General features: G+C 39.4%; 1 protein-coding gene across 4 annotated transcripts; it reads left to right on the forward strand.

Moving 5' to 3' along the window:
- Positions 1-7: 7 nt before the first annotated feature.
- Positions 8-21,001, forward strand: LOC137273851 (translation initiation factor eIF2B subunit epsilon-like). Of its 4 annotated transcripts, none has more exons than XM_067806726.1 (17): positions 8-64; positions 161-369; positions 1,428-1,552; positions 2,370-2,555; positions 3,651-3,825; positions 4,178-4,333; positions 5,189-5,274; positions 7,538-7,663; positions 9,366-9,466; positions 9,930-10,075; positions 11,101-11,203; positions 13,096-13,308; positions 15,980-16,070; positions 16,405-16,525; positions 18,096-18,176; positions 19,667-19,828; positions 20,782-21,001. In XM_067806726.1, exons 2-17 carry the CDS (start codon positions 247-249, stop codon positions 20,839-20,841), a joined length of 2,055 nt encoding a protein of 684 aa, XP_067662827.1. In that variant the 5' UTR covers positions 8-64; positions 161-246; the 3' UTR covers positions 20,842-21,001. The 4 variants fall into 4 exon arrangements, 3 of the variants coding, with proteins under 3 accessions (XP_067662827.1, XP_067662826.1, XP_067662825.1); XM_067806724.1 differs by lacking the exon at positions 8-64 and adding an exon at positions 20,375-20,679 and having other exon boundaries at positions 185-369; positions 20,748-21,001; XR_010956159.1 differs by lacking the exon at positions 8-64 and adding an exon at positions 15,519-15,851 and having other exon boundaries at positions 186-369.
- The last annotated feature ends 337 nt before the right edge of the window (positions 21,002-21,338 follow it).

Below are 21,338 nucleotides of genomic sequence, written 5' to 3' on the forward strand. Positions count from 1 at the left end.
TATCTCTCTTGGGGTTAAGTCTATTTGACAAATAGGGTAAATACCTCTTTTACATAACGAAAAGGTTCGTGATATGTCCAGTGCGTATGAGCATACTAATTTTGTATTTGACAAATTCGTAGTGTTCCACCACGAATTTCCCTTTCTGCTTATTTTATAGACAATAAAATGTTCAAGAAATAACTCGTGTAAACGCCTCCAAATCCCAAACCCTCCGTCATAGACTGGTCTTCCTGATGAAACAAAATGGCTCCTAAAGGGAAAACAAGTCAACGTGAGGACTTGAAACAAGAAGATGTTTTACAAGCTGTTGTAATCGCTGACAGTTTCAATGTTCGATTTGGTCCGGTCACACAGAGACGTCCACGAGTAAGTGAAAGGAGGTTTCTCCGTGCACAATATAATGAACTGACCGACATGTTTTGTCACACTTGCCATTTTCAATTTATTAAATTTGATCGGGTGTCGTTCAATAACTTACTCTGTAGCATGACATCGAATCACATTCACGTCCATCATAATCATATTTTCAGACAAATATCTAAAGTTGTTTTGTATTGTTTTTGTTAAGACTTGTTTCACTGAATGAGGTAATGAATTTATATACATGTATGTCAGCATATGGACAGAAATAGCCAAAGTTGTACAGATTCAATCTTTCCCTATTTATCGCTTGAGAACCAATGTATTAAGAAATCGTGTGGGGTGTACTGCACTTTCTCAGGCACACTTTTGTTCTGATTTCATTTTGGTAAGGGATGAATTTAGCTGAGAGTTTCTCTCAGCTAGGAACGATTGAGCTCACACTGGCACCTTGAAATTCGGAAAAACTACTCAGGTAATATAATCAGCCTACTGTTTATTATGAGACCATGTGTGTTATCTTTGGTTTGACATTAAACATTCAAACAAATATAATGTTAATAAGCAAAACTTTTCAGAAAGTGGTCTGATGTAACTTTTTCATTTCAAATTTCAAATTCATTTCAGATTCTAGACATTTTTGGGTTGAGTCCGATGCAAGATTCAAACCCACACTCTATGAGTACTAGGAAATATATTTCTAGGATCTGTTCTTTACACAAGTTTGCACAAAAATTTTCCCCTTGGGAAATATGCTGTTTCACACGTTTCAGAGGGATACAAAGTATAAGTGATTGAGACTGCCACTTGTCTGACATCCATTTCCTTGGAAGCCATAGTGGCTGTATAGGTTACATTACTGGCTTTTTGTGCCAGTAATTAGGTTCCTTTCTCTGCAGATGTGCGTCTGAATCTCAGATGGGACCCAACCATCCTAAATTACTAGAATCTGTGCTCAGCCAAAAAGTGTAATCCCAAATGTAACAATTAGCATAAGATAACTAAATATTCATTAAGTTCAATATAAGATCATTCCATGTGTATACTCTTATTCTCTTCACCAGACTCTCCTGCCACTTGTGAATGTTCCACTGCTGGACTACACACTGGAGTTCCTGTATGCAGCAGGGGTCCAGGAGGTGTTTGTTTTCTGCTGCCATCTCGCTGACCAAATCAGGACACACATCAAGTAGGTCATCTCATAACTGTCCCTTCTATTGTTATAGACCATCTCCATTGGTGGTTTAATCCCAAATCATCATTATACAAAGCATTGTTAAATAGATGTAGAGGCTTATCAGCATCATTACTCATCCCATGTTATCACTAGTAGCCACAAAGAAATAGGAGATCCATATTTCTGTACTTGTTTCATAAGTTAATAATCTCTCCCTTTTTGCAGGTGTATCACAACCATGATCTTTGTTTTTGATTTTAAGGGGTTTTTTTTAAGATGACAAAAATGGGATATTGTCAGGGAAAAATAAGTATGTTTAGGGACACTATGAAGACTATTGCATTTACAGCTAGGAAATACCTAGGTACTGGTTCCTGAAGCTTTTTCTGATGTTATCTACTTGTATTTCCAACACTATAACTTTTAATGAATTGTATGTAATCCAAAAGCATGAGTTGTGTGAATTAATCATATAATGTATTGTACTATGAACCTCATAATGTGATATAGTAGTAATTAAGTACTGAATCACTGTGTTGTTACACAAGTAGTCCACTGTCCCAGGTTAGGATTAGTCTGATGTGGGGCAGTGGGTGGAGAGTTGGTGGTGTGATCACAAGTCCTCATCTCACTATAAGAAGTCAAAGACTGAAACTGGGCTAGCATAATGATTGTGGCATTAGCCTTAATCATGTTGATGGTACAGGCTGTCAGGACACAGACAAAATTAACAGTCTTAAAGCAACGTTAAACCCAATTTCACATTACCTCAGCAACATCATCATCTCATTGAATCACAAGATCATACTCATTGTATGTTTTATTTCAGGAATTCCAAATGGAATGATAGTTCCTCGCCGATGCAGGTCAGCCCAATACTGTCTGATGGATGCATGTCAGTTGGAGATGCTCTGCGAGAGATTGATAGCAAGTCCCTCGTCAGAAGTGATTTCATCCTTGTGTCAGGAGACATCGTCGCCAACATCAACTTGAAAAAAATACTAGAAGAGCACAAGTAATTTCAATTTAGCTTGACAATGTGCAGATTTTGTTTTTGTAAAGGATTTCACAATCCATAAAGTGCTTCGGAACTGGTTCCAGTTTCTCCATTCTATAATCTTCAGCTGTTTCTTAAGTAATTAAAGAAACCACAGATTGATATGTAGAGTTGCCTCCCTTAACCAAGCCAGGATCCTATGTTGTGAATCCCTTATTTGCTGTGATAAGATCCAACCTCATGTTTGTTGACTGAAGTCAGCAAAGTGGTAAGTGTCTTTGGTTATGATGGTGCATTACAGTTTTAGCGCACCATAAGTCATTGTATGTACTATGTTGTTTGTACTATTAAAATACCAAGACCTTGGAAAGCCTTAAAGCTGAGATTGTTGATTGGTTGACGGTACACTTATGATTGTATCAGAATTCTGTATATGACTGTAGATAAAACAAATTTTCAGGACTTGAAAAAAGAATTCTGTAGAAAAGGATCTTCAGAACATTGCTTCAGTGTGCAAAATAGTTTCAAAATGTTGCTAGCCAGTCAGGCTAGCTTTGACTGAAAGTTACTAGCCCTCAAAATATTTCACTAACCTTAAATTTGAACGTAGATACAGGTTTCATCATTAAGCTGCTAATATGATGAACATTTTCATCAAGTCATAATCTTGCATTACTTAAAAGTATATTATAACTTAATAGGTCAGAGGGAGTGTTACATTTACTAACTAAATTCACTAGTCCAAGTGACCAAGTGATTTACTTTGCCCTACTGGATTTTTTCTAGCCCCAGGCTAGTTGGACAGTGGCTATTTCAAACACCGTGACTTTAAACATGTTAGAATTGTTGTAATATGTCATACCTGGTGTTACTTAACATGTTGGACTGAAAAACTGATATATTACAGAGGAAAACTTGTGTACAGCTACTTTCTGTGACTAATTACAGTATCAGATATGTCCATTATGGATAATTTATTTCCTTGTCACAACTTCAGTTCCACAAATTACAGTGATCAGTTCAGGAAGCTAGGATCTGAGTATTGGGTTCATGAAGGCGATGTATTCATATTCTTGCAGTCTCAAGTATTGAGGATGTGTGCCTTTGTTCCAGGAAACGACGAGAGAAAGACAAGTCAAGTGTGATGACGCTGGTTTGCAAGAAGGCACCACCAGGACACCGTACACGCTGCAGTGAGGACGAAATCCTTGTTGCAGTGGAGAGCGACACAAACAGGGTTCTGCATTACCAAAAGGCATACCAGCAAAACAAGTTTCATATACCAGTGGTAAGTTGCACAGATGTGTAAGCTTATTTTATTGTTACTACAATCAATAAATTGATAAGGATGTCATACTCACTTGTTTGTTTGATGAAGTCAGATTGTATGTAAAAGTATTCATGGAACTTAAACCTGTTGAACATGGGGCATTGAGGTAGCCTAGTGGTTAAGGCATTCGCTCATCACACCAAAGACACAGGCTTGATTCCCAAAATTGGTACAATGTGTGAAACCTATTTCTGGCATCCCCACTTTTGCTTAAATACTGCCAAAAACTGCATAAATAGAAACTCACTCACTCACTGTTCCACAATTCAACTCACCTGTTTGCTGTATTGATTGTTTCTGTTCTTTACAGAGTGTGTTTGTGGAGCACACAGATGTGGATGTAAGGTACGACATGTTAGATTCACAGGTATGCATCTGTACACCCCTCGTACCACAACTCTACACAGACAACTTCGACTACCAATCTCGTGATGACTTTGTCCGTGGAATTCTCATAAGCGAAGAGGTAAGTGGTCAGCATAGTCGATTGAGAATTTCCCAAAGCATATACCCTTTGGTCTTTCGTTGTCTAGAGTTTTCCTGATGTGGTTCTAAATTGATTTGGTTAAATGTGTCATTACTCTTATTATTTCCCCCCTGTGGTGGATGTGTGGGTAGTTACATACTAATTCCTATGTCACACAAGTGTCGTATCGTGTTGACCTGTCTCATAACGTCATGACCTGAGATTCTAATGATTGGATTGGATAACTGATGACCTCTCAGTTTGGTTACATTGTGACGGAACTACTTTTTCATTCATAACAAACATGTGAATTCATTCATTCTACAACTTACATGCATTGTGAGAATGTAAACATTCTCTTTGAACCTTGCCATGTTGCTGTTTAATCAACATGTTGCTGTTTAATCAACATAGTCAAACTAAGACTTTATATCCATCAAAAAAACCCATAAAGGAAATGTTTGCAACAGTGATGTTAGTACTGACTTCATTTATACACAACTATGACCATGAAATGAATTTGTATCAGTACATTTGTCACCTATAAAAACTTCACAGATGGTGCTTTCTTTTTTTCATTCATTAACATTGAAACAGCTGTTCACAATAGACTGAATTAGTGAATAGTAAACCCACAACATCATTCATTGTTATTGCCTGAATATTGCTTAAAGTGGCATAAAACTATATTCACTCACTCAAATAAAATTTAGATAAACAGAGCTTTTACTGAAAGGATGTTGAAGTTGAGACACTGGTGGTTCATATGGTACAGATGTATACCATGAATGAATGGATGTGTTCATTAGATATGTACATATGAAGTTTATTCAAGCGCTGTTACTATGGTTACAGATTCTTGGAAACACAATTCACCTAGCTGTTGTGAGGGATGAGTACGCTGCTAGAATATCCAACCTGCAGATGTACGATGCAGTCAGGTGAGATGTTCAGTCAGTAAATTCCACTTTCAGTATCCCGTAGTGGTGTTCTGATTAATTGAAATAATCGAAAATTGGAAGCAGCAACCAAACAACCAAGCAATAGATCATATTTTCTAATACTCTAACACAAGCCATTTTTCTCATACTCTAACACATACCATTTTGAAACTACTGTTATGGCATTTGAAACACATGATGATGGAGCTTATTTTCATAGTTGTCAAGGCCTGAAAACTGGTTTAAATCTTCAAAAACTGACTTTACTAACTGAAACATCATGAGGGTATATTTCTTGAGACGCCAGGTAATGTATGTTCATGTTATATTAGTCATCTCTTTAAAGTAGCATGTTGCATCTGTAGCGGCCACAAAATTTCCGAGTCCCGTGCTGGGATTCGAACGACGGACCTTCCTATCCGAGGTCGGACACCTTGTCCACAAGCTGACAAGGTAAGGATGTCATCTTTGGGATGACTCCACACCCTGCTACATACTCCCCCGTTAACAGAAAGCACGTCCCGGGCCGCATAGTTGGGTACTGAGGCTTATTTGGTTCAAATTTGATATGAACGTGCTCAGCCCCACGTTGGGCGCCAATGTAGCGGCCACAAAATTTCCGAGTCCCGTGCTGGGATTCGAACGACAGACCTTCGATCCGAGGTCGGACACCTTGTCCACATGGCCAAAGAGGTTAACCCCGTCAGCAAGCTGACAAGGTAAGGATGTCATCTTTGGGATGACTTCACGCCTTGCTACACATCATGTTATACATCTCTGCAATCACAACTTGGATTGGAAAATCTGAAAAATGACGCTAACCGACTTGTTTCAGTGACTTTTCATTTTGTAATGAAGCCGTCATCAAATGTGAGATTTCTTTCAACTAATTCCCAATGCTAGTATCCTACACATGAGTATGTCTGTTGGCCTCTGCCGATGATGACCAGTGATCAGAGATGAATATTTGATCCCATTTGTCTGCGCTGATGGAACATCACAGCCTGTGGTTAAACACTACCATGTGCAAGAAACAATCGCTGTCACACATGTCACACCTGTGGATAGTCTCTCAAGGGCTTCATATCCCTCTTACAGACATCACTGTAGCGCGGTTGAGGTTGGCCAGTGTCTCTCCTGCCAGTCACAAGTTCCTAGGAGGGCACTGCCCTGAAAAACTGTTCACAATTCAGTGTCTCAAACTTTAAACTTATCGATACCATATATTGTATTTTTTTAAATTATGATGCATTAGTGTTAGCATAAAATGTATGAATATTTTCTCCATTTTGTTGTTTTCGATTTCATTTACTTCAGCTAACTAGTTTTGGTCACTAGAAAAAAAAGTTACAAATATTGATTTGAATAAACTGAATGTGATGAATCTTTTACACTAAAAACATGAAACATATGATATTCGTGCCATATTGTATTAGGACGCAGCCCTAATGGAAACTAGCTTAGAACTTCCGCCAAAACCACATTAACTTACAACAGGTTCTCAGTGATTATTTTCACCATCAAATTCATATAACCTGGTAACTTTAGTTTTGATTTTCAAACATTTTCTTTGTGGAGGGAAAGGGGTGCATACTAAGGGAGATAATTCAACACTTACATGTCAACCCACTAGTAAGATTAGACTGTCAGTTGCTTCAGTGTGGGTTGACCTGGAGCTGAGTCTGTTAGCTGTAGATATGGTCCCTTTTTTAGCATTCTCTCATTCATCTACAATCATGGTGATAGTTTCATGTTGATAAGGGGTAGCATAGATAGTGACTTTTATTATAAAAACATGACTTTTGGAATGGTGTCACTTCCAAGTCCAGCATTTCATCACCTGATAATAAAGACATTATTGTTTACAATTTTGGACGCGTCATGCTTTGTGGTTTATGTGTTTGCTGTATGAAAGTGTTATGTGTACGTTTCGTTCATCAGTTAGATTGAATTTTTTAAATTGCAATGAAGAGAAGCATAAATGTCGAGTATATTAGATATGGGAGAGTTGTTAGCATACTCCTTGAAATAGTTACTTCTAAATGCATGTCAGGGCTGGTGGGGTAGCCTAGTGGTTAAAGCCTTTGCTCATTACGGTGAAAACACTGGTTTGATTCCCGTCAGTTACACATTGTGTGAAACCCATTTCTGGTGACCCCAACCGCGATATTGCTGAAAGAAGCATAAAAGCCAACTGACTTACTCTAAATGCCTCTCTCAGTGGTAGTGTTATTCAACGTGGAACACTTGTCACATATTTCAGCCATGATGTGATGAGTCGCTGGACATATCCCCTGGTGCCGGATGGCTACATGACATCCTTGGAACGTGACGTTATGTCGTATGGGAGACACAACGTGTATCTCAGTAAAGACATCACATTAGCCAGGTAAGACCTTTAAGGAACAACTGTTGTTTGATTCAAACACAAGTATTTGACTAAATAAGTATGTGAACTTTTGTTGTGTGTTGTATATTTGGAAGTGCATTACCTTAAAAAGCATAAATTTTACAAATTTCATTTGACATTTAAAGTAGAGGATCTTGACATTCAGGTGCATTATTTGCAAATAACACCCAATAACTTACTCAGTTTTCACGAGAGGTTTCTGCCCCAACTACACTGAAGTGTTGATTCTTGCTGCCTGGCATCTGTCTGTCAATAATTAATTAATTAGACAAGCAAGTGATCAACAGCATGAGCATCAATCTATACAAATGTGTCATGTGTCAGCAAACATAACCGACCTATCCTATTAGTCGCCTCTTACAACAAACATGGGCTGCTGAAGACCAATTCTAACACAGATAGATCCATTAACCAAAAACAATATTTATTTGGAGAAGCAAGGAAATGTGGTTACCACAGCTGTTGACCTCAGATCTTTCAGTTTGATACAGTACCTCTGTTACAGAGTTGCCTCCCCTGTCTTCTGTGGCTTCTGGGCCCCAGAATTAAGATGAGTTTACCCCCACAGGGCTTCAATTTTTTTCAAAAAAAGACACTTGCCATAGAGCAAGTGACTTTCAGAAAGTAACTGGTCCAGACTGATTTTCCTCTTGCTCTGATTTTTGTGACATAATCTTCATGATGTTATCAATATCATGAATTCGAATGAATAAATCAAAGGTTAATGTTTAGTTGACTATATACTGAGAAGTGATAAATAGTGAAGAATTAAATTATCATAGTTGTGAAATTTAAAAGCAACATTTTGATCAGAATATACTGAAAACTCCAAGTTTATTTGCAGTTTGAAACCATAAGCCGATACCGTTATTTGATTGCCCGAAAGGAACTGTGACTTGTTCCGGGTGTCTGGCGATATGATTTTTTAACTCCTACCCCATACTGTAATTAGGCTTATGACAGTCATACACTGCCATTACACATGGGGCCCAGATGGTTTACTTTATGTATTCTGCAGCATCTGTACGTATATCCATCCGTACACGTACTTTGCTCGCATATATGAAGACTGGTCATTTTCTCTACGCTGCACAACCACATTTGCGCTACAGTTTGCCTGTGATCACATGAACTGTTGTACCCAATGTGTGACCGCTGACAAGAAGGGATTGTGCCAACAATAGTTGATTTGGGTGACCTTGACCTTTTCTTCAAGGTCTACCCAGTATCTTCAAATTTGGTGACAGACTGCATTGGGATATTACACAGAAAACAGTTCATTTCGGTGACCTTGGCCTTCCTTATCTTTAAAGTCAACATAACACTTTGACCTTTGTTCAAACTTACGTTAACGCAACATCTCATAAAACATTGCACCCAATGTCTTCAATATATTGACTGTCTACATTGGGAGATTATGCAGACACCAGTCATTTCAGGCATCTATGTGACCAAAAAATAAAAAGTATTAAATATGTTATAAATGTTATGTTGTTCTTTAGCGGCGGGGTCCATTGCCATATTAATGGAAGACACTTCATTTTAGAAGTTTAGAAGTTTTAAGTTGATTTACATGTTGACTGTTATGGTTTTCTTCAATACAGTATGGTAATATGTTGCACAAAGCAAGTATGGTCAGTTGTGTCACTGGTGTTGTGGAATAATGATGCTGTCATTGCAGAGGTTGTGTCCTGGCTGAGAATGTTGTGATAGGAAGTGGAACATCAGTTGGGAATAACACACACATCAGCAACTCGGTCATAGGGAAGAACTGTCAGATAGGTTGGTGATCCTATCATTCAGGATTCCCCTGCACCAATAAATGTAACAGTGTAATTATTGTATACAGTATATGATAACTCTTGAACTAAAACAATCACAGTGCAGTGATCAGTTCATGTTTGTACTTTACCCTAGTTTGATCACTGCATCCTAAGACTGGAAATTGTCTTCCCAAAGCTTAAAAGTTATGATATGTTTGAGTAAGCATGCATGGCTTTATTTAATTAAACCACCAAACCAATTGATGAATAAGACATGAGAGGCATACAAACTGAGTATAGTTTGATAAAATTCCTGAAGTGACAAATACTGGAATTAAAGGTGATATACTGGTAACTGTGTGTTTTAACATGTAGGTGCAGTACGACTGATCTTGAATTTTCATTTTCCATGGTATTCACTCACTTTGTATGGGTGTAAATCACTGATTTGAAGACCAACGTATTGTTGACTGTCTGTGCAGGTGAGAACGTGAAGATAGTAGGTAGTTACCTATGGGATGGCGTGGTGGTGGAGGATGACTGTGTCATTGAGACGGCCCTCCTGTGTAGCGACGTCAAGGTGTACAAACAAGTCATCATTCCTCCAGGGGCGGTCCTAGCATGGGAGGTGAGTGGAATCCAGGGATAGTCCTGAAGGACAGTGTGGTGGACATGGGAGATGAGTGGAATACAGTGATGATCTTTGTCCAGTTACTGTCCAATTACGTGTTGTCCTAGGAACTGAGGGGTAGAATAAATACCATCCAGTCAGGGCACTGTCCAGTCAGGGGTGCTCCTAGAGTTCGAAGGGTAGGACAATCACTGTCCAGTCAGGGGTGTTCCTAGAGTTTGAAGGGTAGGACAATCACTGTCCAGTCAGGGGTGCTCCTAGAGTTTGAAGGGTAGGACAGTCACTGTCTAGTCAGGGGTGCTCCTAGAGTTTGAAGGGTAGGACAATCACTGTCCAGTCAGCAGTGCTTCTAGAGTCTGAAAGGTACAACAATCACTGTCTAGTCAGGGGTGCTCCTAGTTTCTGAAAGGTAGAACAATCACTGTCTAGTCATTGGTGGTCGTAGGGTCTGAAGAGCAGGACAATCACCTTCCAGTCAGGGATTGCCCTAGGGTCTAAGGGGAAGGGCAATCACTGTCCAGTCAGGGTGGTTCTAGGGTCTAAGGGGAAGGGCAATCACTGTCCAGTCAGGGTGGTTCTAGGGTCTAAGGGGAAGGGCAATCACTGTCCAGTCAGGGTGGTTCTAGAGTCTGAAAGGTAGGACCATCACCATCCAGTTAGGTGTTGTCCTATGGTCTGAGGAGAAGAGCTGCTGCCATCCAGTTGGGTGGTTCATACCATGGGAGGAGCTTGGCAGTGACATCACCATCCACTCGGGGTTGGACATAGCATTCCTCTGGTAGACCATCACTTTTCCATGAGATTGTCATGGTGTGATAAGAGCTCAGGATAAAACGACTGTGATATCTCTTTTAAGTGAAGCTTGAGGTAATATGCATAAGATCTATGGTAAGATAAGTTAAAAATCATTCCAGTAGACTGATTTTGTAATGTTATCAAACTCTCCGTGTGTATTATTTTTTGTACTGAGACACAGTCTCTTGGCTGGTTAGTTGCCTGACTTGAGTCTGTTTGCCCTGCAGGTGAAAGTTGGACCTTCTCTGACTCTACCAGCTGGTTGTCAGCTTATCAGTAAGCCACAGGTAGATGAATTTGCTGATGAAGAGGACACTCCTCCAGAACCTGGTAATAACACAACTGTTCCTTCTAGAATTGTTTTTCAAATTCTTTTTTTGCATACTAACATTGAAAAGTATTATATAAATAAATATAGATATAAAAGGCCAAAGGATAGTGTTCCTGTTCATTAAATTGTCACGTGTTTAACATTGAACAATCACATCAACCATTCTGTGAGTGAGTGAGTGATTTTAGTTTTATGCCGCTCTCAGCAATATTCCAGCTATATGGTGGTGGTCTGTAAATAATTGAGTTTGGACCAGACAATCCAGTGATCAAAAGCATGAGCATCAATCTGCTCAAGTGGGAACCGATGACATGTCAACCAAGTCAACAAGTCTGACCACCCAATCCAGTTGACAAGATAGTTGCTTCTACCGCGGACCTTCATGGGTCTCAACAATTCTGTGACCATATTAGCTAGTATATAGAGTATGGGGTAAGTATACTTTTGCAATGTTATATAGCAATATTTCAGCAATATTATGCAATATTCTAACCTTTAACATGACAAGCGAACACTTTAACCATTTAGCTGCCCCACTGCCAGTCCCTTGTATAGAGAAAGACAATACATACATACCTCTCTTGATTATCTCCCCTTCTCCACTACACTGATTGCTCGGTTCAAACGCAGACCGATGAATTGCAGTGTATCTCAAAAACTAACAAACATAACATACTTAATAAAACACTGATCATAATTAAAACATCATACCAACTCTGTGAGGTTTTTGCAGAATTTTTGTCTCAATGAAAAGAAAGTTGTTTAGCAAACTGTCGTTAACATATTGACACAGTTCACTGTTTACTCTGAGGGAGGAGTGCAGAGAACGACACAGCCAGGTGTTCCAGAAGCATGTGCACAAGTGCCAAGAAAGTTATTTATTCATTAACTTGTGCTGTGCCATCTCCATGCTTCCTCGCACGCCTGGCTGTCCCTTTCTCTGCACTGCTCCCTCGTAACAAATAGTGAACTGTGTCAATATTTTAATGATGAACTTTTATATTTTAAGGAAAATATCCTGCAAAAACCTCACAAAATTGGTATTATGTTCTGATGATGAGCGTTTCATTGAGTATGTTATGTTTATTAGTTTTCAAGCTAGACTGCAATTCTTTGGTCTGCTTTTGAGCCAAACGGACTATAAAATGATATGGACAGCTTCAGGTGTGTTTAAGTCAAGTGCTGTATCATACTGCAGAGTGAGATATACAAATACCAGGTGTAATTGACGATGCTTACCCCTCACCCCAAGAAGTGGCATTTAACACCTGTGCAGACCTGACAGAATGTCAGATACAACAAAGAAAGTTGACACGCCCCATGGAGTATGATATGTCCAGAGGTTATCATGGTAACTTTTGATATTAACTTTTATTTCTTCTCATTCAAATCATTTGATACAAAACACAAAATACATAATGCAACTAGCACACAATAGGACATAAGGTCATATAGGTAGACATGACATATACTGGCAAAAACAGTTTGATGTTATTTTAGATGTTTAGATATAGAGAACAAACCTTATTTCTACAGACCATATTCTCAATATGGATATCTTCCACATGGACATTCTGGGCTAAAATAGAACCTTTGCTGGTACTAAAATTTGTTTTCTTGTTTAAAGCCACGCTCAACAATATTCCAGCTATATGTAAGTAATCAAGTTTGGACCAGACAGTCCAGTGATCAACATCATGAGCATCAGTCTGGTTGTAAGAGGCAACTGTGGAGAAGATGGTCTACTTTGGTAAAGTGCATGTCTTTGTGGCTCATGACATCAATCTATGGGTGCCTGATCCAGATTTGAATATTTACATATTATAGCTGGAATACTGGTGGCCCGGAACAATTAACAAACAATATAATTGTAATTATCACTTTTACCTAGATGTGACACCAGAGTTCGGAAGTCAGAGCAAAGCATTTGTTTACCGAGCAAGCTGTGAATCAGATGACGAGGATGAGGACCTGGTCCAGGACATGTGGGGACTCAGTATCCAGTCTGAGGAGGAGGCCGATGACATCAGTAGCATCGGCAGTGACGCCACAGACCAGGATGACATATCTCCGTCAGGCAGCCCTATACCGGACGACGCTGGAAGTGAGTTGAATTGCTTAGTCAGGTTATCTGCAGTACAAGACAGCTGGGCTTGCTGGTCAAGAGGACACATTCATGTCGGGTGTATAATATGTTTGCATTATGTGTGTGCATTGCTGTGTGGTATGTGTGTACATGTCTGTGTGTGATATGTGTGCATGCTTGTGTGTGTGAATTAGTGATGTGTGTTGTTTGTGTGTGAATTGAGTGGTGTGTTATTGTTTGTGTGTGATGTGTGTACATGTTCGTAGGTGAATAAAGTGTGATGTGTGTGCATGGCTGTGTGTGTGAAAAAAGTGTAATTTGTGTGTATTGCGGTGTATGGAATATGTGTGTTTGCTATGTGTGCTTATGATGAGTATGTCATGTGTGTAAAGCAAGATTTGACTGTTTCTTCATGTGACACAGGGTTTTCTGAAGTACAGTAATGGGTTGAATGATTCAATCAAAGTGAGAACTTGAAACCGAAACATTGCCATGAGACCCAAGAGGCAAAACTAAACTCTTCACCACCTCTTTTGAAAACAAATTCCACATATTGTGATGACTTATTACTGATGGTGATATGGACCCATACTAGCCTGACACAAAATCTACTTGTCACGAGCCAACAGGCAGGCATTCACACAGGTCCTCATCACATCTCTCACTCACTTCACTGAAATACACATATGATACAGAAAATACTTTCAGTGGGAAGTATTGCAGTGAAGACTTATCAATCTAACAGACATTCCACAATTATTATGTATACAGATTTTGGTTGTGTTTTAGTTAGTGTCAGGAATTGATTAAAATCTCACAACTGATGATTGGTCCAACACAGTTGATCAGTTATCCAAAATAATTGGTTAGTAGTATTGGTTAGTCTCATTTATCAAATTTTCCTGGTTATAATTGTTAACGTACAAAAAAAATGAAGAAAAAGCAGGTAGCGGTTTTTTTTGCAAATGTCTTGACTTTTAAGAATGACTAGTATAATGGGAACATGAATCTCCTGGAGTCTTTAAGATAAATTCAGTCAAGACTTGGATTGTAGAAGCTAGTAGTGCTTGTTATATGTAACAGACAATACCAACCTTGTGAAAAATATTGTTAATGCAAACAAGTGTTCCAGAATTACTTGTGTTTGATTATGAGAAAGCATGACTGATTGCTTGGTCCTGTAGTCATTGTGACCCATCTTTGCTTATTTCAATTATTCAGACCAGCACTCATTTGGATATTTTTCAAATGGAGTCTGGAATGGAAGGTTGCCGTTTGAAACAACTGTAGGACCCTCTGATTCAAAGTAGGACATCTTGTCCACATAAACAAAGAGGTTTCACCCTGTCATCAAGCTGACATACTAAGGATGTCACCCAAGGGAAGAGTCCACACCCTGTTGCATAAGCTTTGATTGTGAGTGAGTGAGGTTTACACCACTTTAAGCAATATTCCAGCAATATCATGGCGGGGCACACCAGAAATGGGCTTCACACATTGTACCCACGTCTTTGGCATGATGAGAGAACACTTTTACCACTAGGCTAGCACACCATCCTTATTGAGAATGAGACATATGGCATATGGCATGGTTCCCTGTCATCATCACTGGAAAGTCAGTTATTCCTTTCTTGCAGCTTTGCCCACCGTTTTTATAAGAAAACAAAACGTTTCATTGTTACCAGGATGTTTTAGAAAGTAATAGATGGTATATATTCCACTTCAGTTGTTTAAGGTTTTCCTAAAGGCCGTGTCTGCTATGATTAGTGTGAATGAGTAAATGATAGATCTGCATACTGATTTGTTAATCAGGAACTGGTTCCAGTCTATTTTCACTGTATTGAACATGTTTTCTTTTCTACCTTCTTAAACGCAAAACTTACTGAATGTTTATGAACAACAATAGTAATTTCACAGGCTGCTTGTTTAAGTATTAGCGCTAAATTAAAACTGGTAACAATAATATGAAATCAATGACGATGCCCATCGTTGTAATTTGCAAATCCTATCCACTTTATCACTTAATAAAGAGACATGAACACAAAAAGAATTGAGAATTGCAAATGCCTTTTAGTGACTTGTAGTTAAACGGTGTCTTTGCACATACTGAAGGGACATTTGTGGTCAAGACCTTGGTGTATCCGTTTGGCATCCTTAACTCATGTCCATTGCTGCAGGTTAGTGCAAGAGTCACTAGTCCGTCACGTTTTCTGGTGTTCTTTTTCAAGCCTTGATGCATGGTGCCGCCACGGTTTGCTTCCTCTGGCTGATCTTCCTCCTTCGTCTCCTCCTTCTCCTCATGTTCCTCGGGGTCATTCTCAGCTTCATTTCGGTCACCATGGAAACAGTGATTCTCCAGAACAATTCTTGGAATGTTTTCGGTTATCTTTAGTGTGATGATGTCATCAGTCCAGTTTGTGTGCACAGTGTTTTGAAGTGAATGAACTTGAGGATGTCTTGAAGTGTGTTGCTTGAAGATTGGCTCAGAAGATGGTCAGAATGTGGTTGCCATGGTTACAAATGTTTTGAGAGATGACTGTTGCCGTGACAGAAGTTACAGGGTAAGATCTGACTTCCTTTTGTATTTTAGGTTCTTAGTTAATGTGCATCGAACAAACAAACAAGAGATTGTTTGAGTTTGTTTGTGTGATCATCCATCCAAGTTGTATGTTCTCCCTGAATGTTTCAGATTTCTACTCCGAAGTGATCGACACTCTGATACGAGCCAAGGAAGATAACATCATCACAGATAACATTATCCTGGAGATAAATTCATTGAAGTAAGCAATCTCAGTCTACATGTATAGGTCCACCCTGTTCTTAGAAGCAGTCACCATTATCCTATGCTTGTCTTAGGTGGTAAGTGGATGGTGGTTTTAAGCCCTGCCATGAGCTGTGCAGAGTTGCAGCCCTTTGGACCACCAGGAGCAAGTAATTATGGGTTCATATCCCAGTTCACACTGAATGTTTCCATGTTTCTTTAGTACCATTCCACAAATATTACAGCTGACTAACTGGTCTACTGTCCACAGCATCATTGAGCTGATTTCCCCTGCTTACTGTTACTTTATATCTCCCTTGCGGATAGCCTAATGTCAGTGTATTCTTCCACAGACATGCCTACAACATTGCCATCAGTGATGTGAACCAGTTGGTGATGAAGGCGCTACTGTCCCTGCAACTGCAGAACAGCAAGGCTGCAGATGTCACTCAGGTGATGAAGATACTTCGACCGGTCAGTGACCCTACACACTTATTACTCTGAAAAACCTCTGTGGTCTTGTGAATATCATGTTTGTCTGGAGAGGAGATGGTCAGTCTCCCTATACAGTTTCATTATGCCACGAAAGCCCTCTCTGTCCCCAAGTGTGTCTTACCTAAAGACATTCAGCAATAGGATCTGGTTGCTCTGATTCAGTATGAGCAGTCTGTACTTCTAAGGCTGTCATCAACTTCTACAGCTTTTCCCTTTTCATCAAGTCCTAAGTCCAGGGCTAATACAATATGATATAAGCTAACAATAATAACAGTATAAAGTTACAGTAAATGCCACAGAGTGTCCATCTCAGTCTACAAGACTACAAAGTCTTTACCACAGACTAATGCACAAAGTCTTTACCACAGACTAATGCACAAAGTCTTTACCACAGACTAATGCACAAAGTCTTAACCACAGACTAATGCACAAAGTCTTTACCACAGACAAATGCACAAAGTCTTTATGACAGACTAATGCTACAACCTGCTCCTATTTGTGCCCTCAGCCATATATGGCTTGCCTTCCATGTCTGTCTGTCCATCTGTCTGTATGAAACAGGGACTGTACTCTATCCACTTCTCCACAAAAAACTCTCTGTGGAATTCAGTGAAATTAAACATGGGCTGTTTCTTGGGACTCATAAAGGTGTGCATCTCATATTTGATTTTGTACTTTTTTTAGGTTTTCTTGTAAGTTTAGAGACATATGAACTTAGGTACATTTTGCTGAATTTCTCTAAGATGATAGTGTAATAGGGGTGAAGAGAGGGTGTCTGTTATCTACTTCCTCTGAATACATACTTTATATAATTCATTTAGGTTACATGTGTGCTTTATAGGGGCTCTAAAGGTGTGCATCTCATTTTTTGATTTTGTATTTTATTTATTTTTCCAGTTTTAATGCTGTTTGAACATACATAATATTTTTTAAAATTTTCTCTCTTAATATAGTGTTATAGGGGATGGTGTCTATCCACTTCTCCACAAGAGCTGCTCAACAGAATTGATTCAGCTTCTATTTGTGTTTCATTGGGACTCTAAAGATGTGCATCTCATATCTTATGAGTTTTTTTGCATGTTTAGAGACATTTGAACATAGATAAATTTTGTGGAATTTCTCTCTGGTAATATTGAATTATGGGATGAAGTCTGTCCACTTCTCAAAAACTGCTCAACAGAATTACTCCTCCACAAAAAGTGCTCAAAAGAATTGATTAGGCTTAAACATATGTTTCTTTGGGACACAAAAGGTGTGCATCTCATAGTTCGATAGCTGTTTCTTGAATTTTGTTGAGTAGAAAATAAATACCAGAGCACACTCAGTGTAGGGAACAGTGGGGACATCTGTGTTGCTGGACACAATTTTGTCTTGTTTGTTTTATTTGTTGTGTTTTTGTTTTTTGTCCTCACTGCAAAGCTTGTCCTCAGTGAAAACCCTCCATGTCTTGTGGTATCTCATACAGGTCAGAAATCCAACTAATGTGATGTTTAAATATTCATTTTGCATTTTTGCTTTTAGCAGTAATATCTTACATTTTTTATTTCAGTACTTGTCAAAACACAGTGGCCTTATCAAAAACTACATCAAAAGTGCAGAAGCTCAGTTTGACTGTTTACAAGCTGTTGAGGTGAGTCTTCATCAACTTGTCACAGCATCACATAACAAGCCAAGTGTCAATGTTGTATCCAGGCTGTGAGACAGCATTATTCCCCGCTATTAACATACGTCTCCCACAACAACGAAAATTGATGCACAACCTGTCACGCAACATTTAAGTGACAACATACGAATCATATCGTGTCAACTCACGCATCTGCTTAACATATATAACATAGGTGCTGTCACATAACATCTGTTTTGGTTATAAATATTTTATATTGATAGATCAAAATCTGCAATTAGAATTACACATTGCTAGAATATATTTCTCTTGATGGAAAAACAGTTTCTGATACTATATATTTCTGAGCAGTGTAAAACTAAACCTTGCAGTTCTGTAACACATATCTCTATACATCAGTGTATGATACATCAGTGTATGATACATCAGTGTATGATACATCAGTGTATGTTCAAAGTGCACCAACAAGTTCAGTGAGAGACTAGATGAAAAAGATATGTTTTCAACAAGACTTCAAGATATGAAGAGAGTCTCAAAATTAAATGTCAAGAGGAAGGCAGTTCTACTTAGGTGCTTCTGCAAAAACAAAAGAGCATTGACCATAACTTACGTTGTTGACTTCGGAACACAGAGACGCTGACAGGATTCAGATCATATTGAACATGATGTGATGATACGTTTGCTGGTCATCCAACTTGTCTTGTATGGAATTACTCTAGGATAGCAAGTGACCGGTCAAATAGCTAGATCCTTTAATATAAGGGTAACACTATTTTTCAGGGCAGTATCATTTGCAGAAGCCCAAAGCCTTTCATTAAAAGGAGGGCAGTTGAAAAGACTGAGGGCATCTGCAAATGATAATGCCCTGAAAAACAGTGTTACCATTATTATAGCTAAAATGGAGAGAATTTTCAACAAAATAAACGAGGACATCGGTTTTGAAACATTTGCAACAAAGGGTGGAGGTTATTGACACAATTTTTACGAATATGGACACTACTGAGAGTGACGACATTCAACCATGACCTTTGCCCATACTACCAGCCGCCATTGTTTTCGGTGTTCAACATTGTTTGAGTTCCAGTTCATTTTTTCATTGCTGTATGTTGTCGTTTATGGTACAATTGTTATTGTTGACACCAGCAAGAAAGTGCATATGTGCACAGGTACATGTGACGAATGTGAGTCAGAAATATTGTGAATAATGAACCCAAGTTCAAACGAGCCATGGGTGATTGAACATCAACAGCTGAGCTACTTATGACGTCACCTAACAACGGGCTTGATAATCGCCTGTCTTCAAGCATTTTGCGGGCATTATCAAGTAACAATGGCCTGCACATTTCTGATAACATGTGGGCATGTTAATGATAATTCTATCCGTTTTGGCAATAAAGACTGATAATGGAAACTGCCAGGCTTGATTCTCTTTCTGTAAGTTGTAACTGCCTTTATGATATCAACTTGAGCTGAATGTGTCCCTCCCTTGTTGCCAGGAGCTGTGTGAGTCTAACAGCACTGTGTCATGTGCTGTGGTGAAGCTGCTGCACTTCCTGTATGACCAGGAGATCTTGGATGAGCAGGTCCTCATCAAGTGGCACCAGGCTGACCCTGAACCTGATGCAGATCTTGATGCTCACAAGGACATCAGGAAAAAGGTGAGACTGTGGAAAATGTTCAACTTCATGTTCAGGGAAATAAGAAAAAGCAGGCAATCAAGGTCTGTGAAGATCCTCATGTGCCCTTGTTTGTTTCAGGTGCAGAAAAGTCTCTAGCATACTTGCTGCAACAGCTTGCTAAACTGCCTTGATTCTCACAGATTATTCTTGGTGTGTCCCAACTGTCCCAATGTCATTTTCTGGTGGCAGTTCAAAGCCAGTGCTATTTTGGACACACCAAATTAAACATTGTTCCCCGCTAATTTTGCTTTCAATGTAGCCCCAGGCATCTCATTTTTACATATTTCAGGTTGCCCCACTCAACATATGGTCACATGTGTCAGGTTTCCCCACTTATCACATGGCCACATGTTTCAGGTTTCCCCACTTATCTCATGGCCACATGTTTCAGATTGCCCCACTCATCACATGGTCACATTTCAGGTTGCCCAACTCATCACATGGCACCACATGTGTCAGGTTTCCCCACTTATCACATGGCCACATGTTTCAGGTTTCCCCACTTATCACATGGCCACGTTTCAGGTTGCCCCACTCATCACATGGCCAACATGTTTCAAGTTGCCTTACTCATCACATGGCCACATGTTTCAGGTTTCCCCACTTATCACATGGCCACATGTTTCAGGTTTCCCCACTTATCACATGGCCACATGTTTCAGGTTGCCCAACTCATCACATGGTCACATTTCAGGTTGCCCAACTCATCACATGGCACCACATGTGTCAGGTTTCCCCACTTATCACATGGCCACATGTTTCAGGTTGCCCAACTCATCACATGGTCACGTTTCAGGTTTCCCCACTTATCACATGGCCACATGTTTCAGGTTGCCCAACTCATCACATGGTCACATTTCAGGTTGCCCAACTCATCACATGGCACCACATGTGTCAGGTTTCCCCACTTATCACATGGCCACATGTTTCAGGTTGCCCCACTTATCACATGGCTTCAGGAGGCAGAGGAAGAATCATCAGAAGAAGACTGAACAGCTCAGCAGAACAATACAGTCGACCTTAATTAACTTGTCACTGTTGGGCCTGTGGACCACTCACAGCCTGTGGTCAAAGGCAGATGACAGGCTCCTTTTCAAATAAAACAACACTTCTCAACATCTCCTGTGATAATAAATCCTGTCATGTTTAAAACTGTGTCTGGGTCTTTATTAATGATTGCTCATAATTGATCACCGACTTGTCTATGAAGTCTGGCCAATGTCAGTTAGTCATACATCACAATATTGCCGAGTATGTCATTAAACAACATGACACCTAACATCACTCTTAAGATTGTTTGGTTGGTTTGTTGGTCATTGCCCCACACAACAGAAGGTTCAAGTGAAACCACACATTCGCATGAAAGCACCACTTGAACATCATAGTTAGCCGTTCGTGAAACACGTGCGTCATGTGCAAACACCTGTATCAGTGTACATGGCCACTGAACAAGATAGAATTTAGTTGTGGTTTGTTTTGTTAGAGCAGC

Source organism: Haliotis asinina, chromosome 2 (genome assembly GCF_037392515.1).
Source record: "Haliotis asinina isolate JCU_RB_2024 chromosome 2, JCU_Hal_asi_v2, whole genome shotgun sequence".
In the NCBI taxonomy this organism is placed as follows: Eukaryota; Metazoa; Mollusca; class Gastropoda; order Lepetellida; family Haliotidae; genus Haliotis; species Haliotis asinina.

Coding starts and splice junctions, on each gene's coding strand:
- LOC137273851 (XM_067806724.1), top strand. CDS start 247: ATGGCTCCTAAAGGGAAAACAAGTCAACGTGAGGACTTGAAACAAGAA. Junction 3,826..4,177: donor ACAAGTTTCATATACCAGTG/GTAAGTTGCACA, acceptor TGTTCTTTACAG/AGTGTGTTTGTGGAGCACAC. Junction 11,204..13,095: donor GGACACTCCTCCAGAACCTG/GTAATAACACAA, acceptor ACTTTTACCTAG/ATGTGACACCAGAGTTCGGA.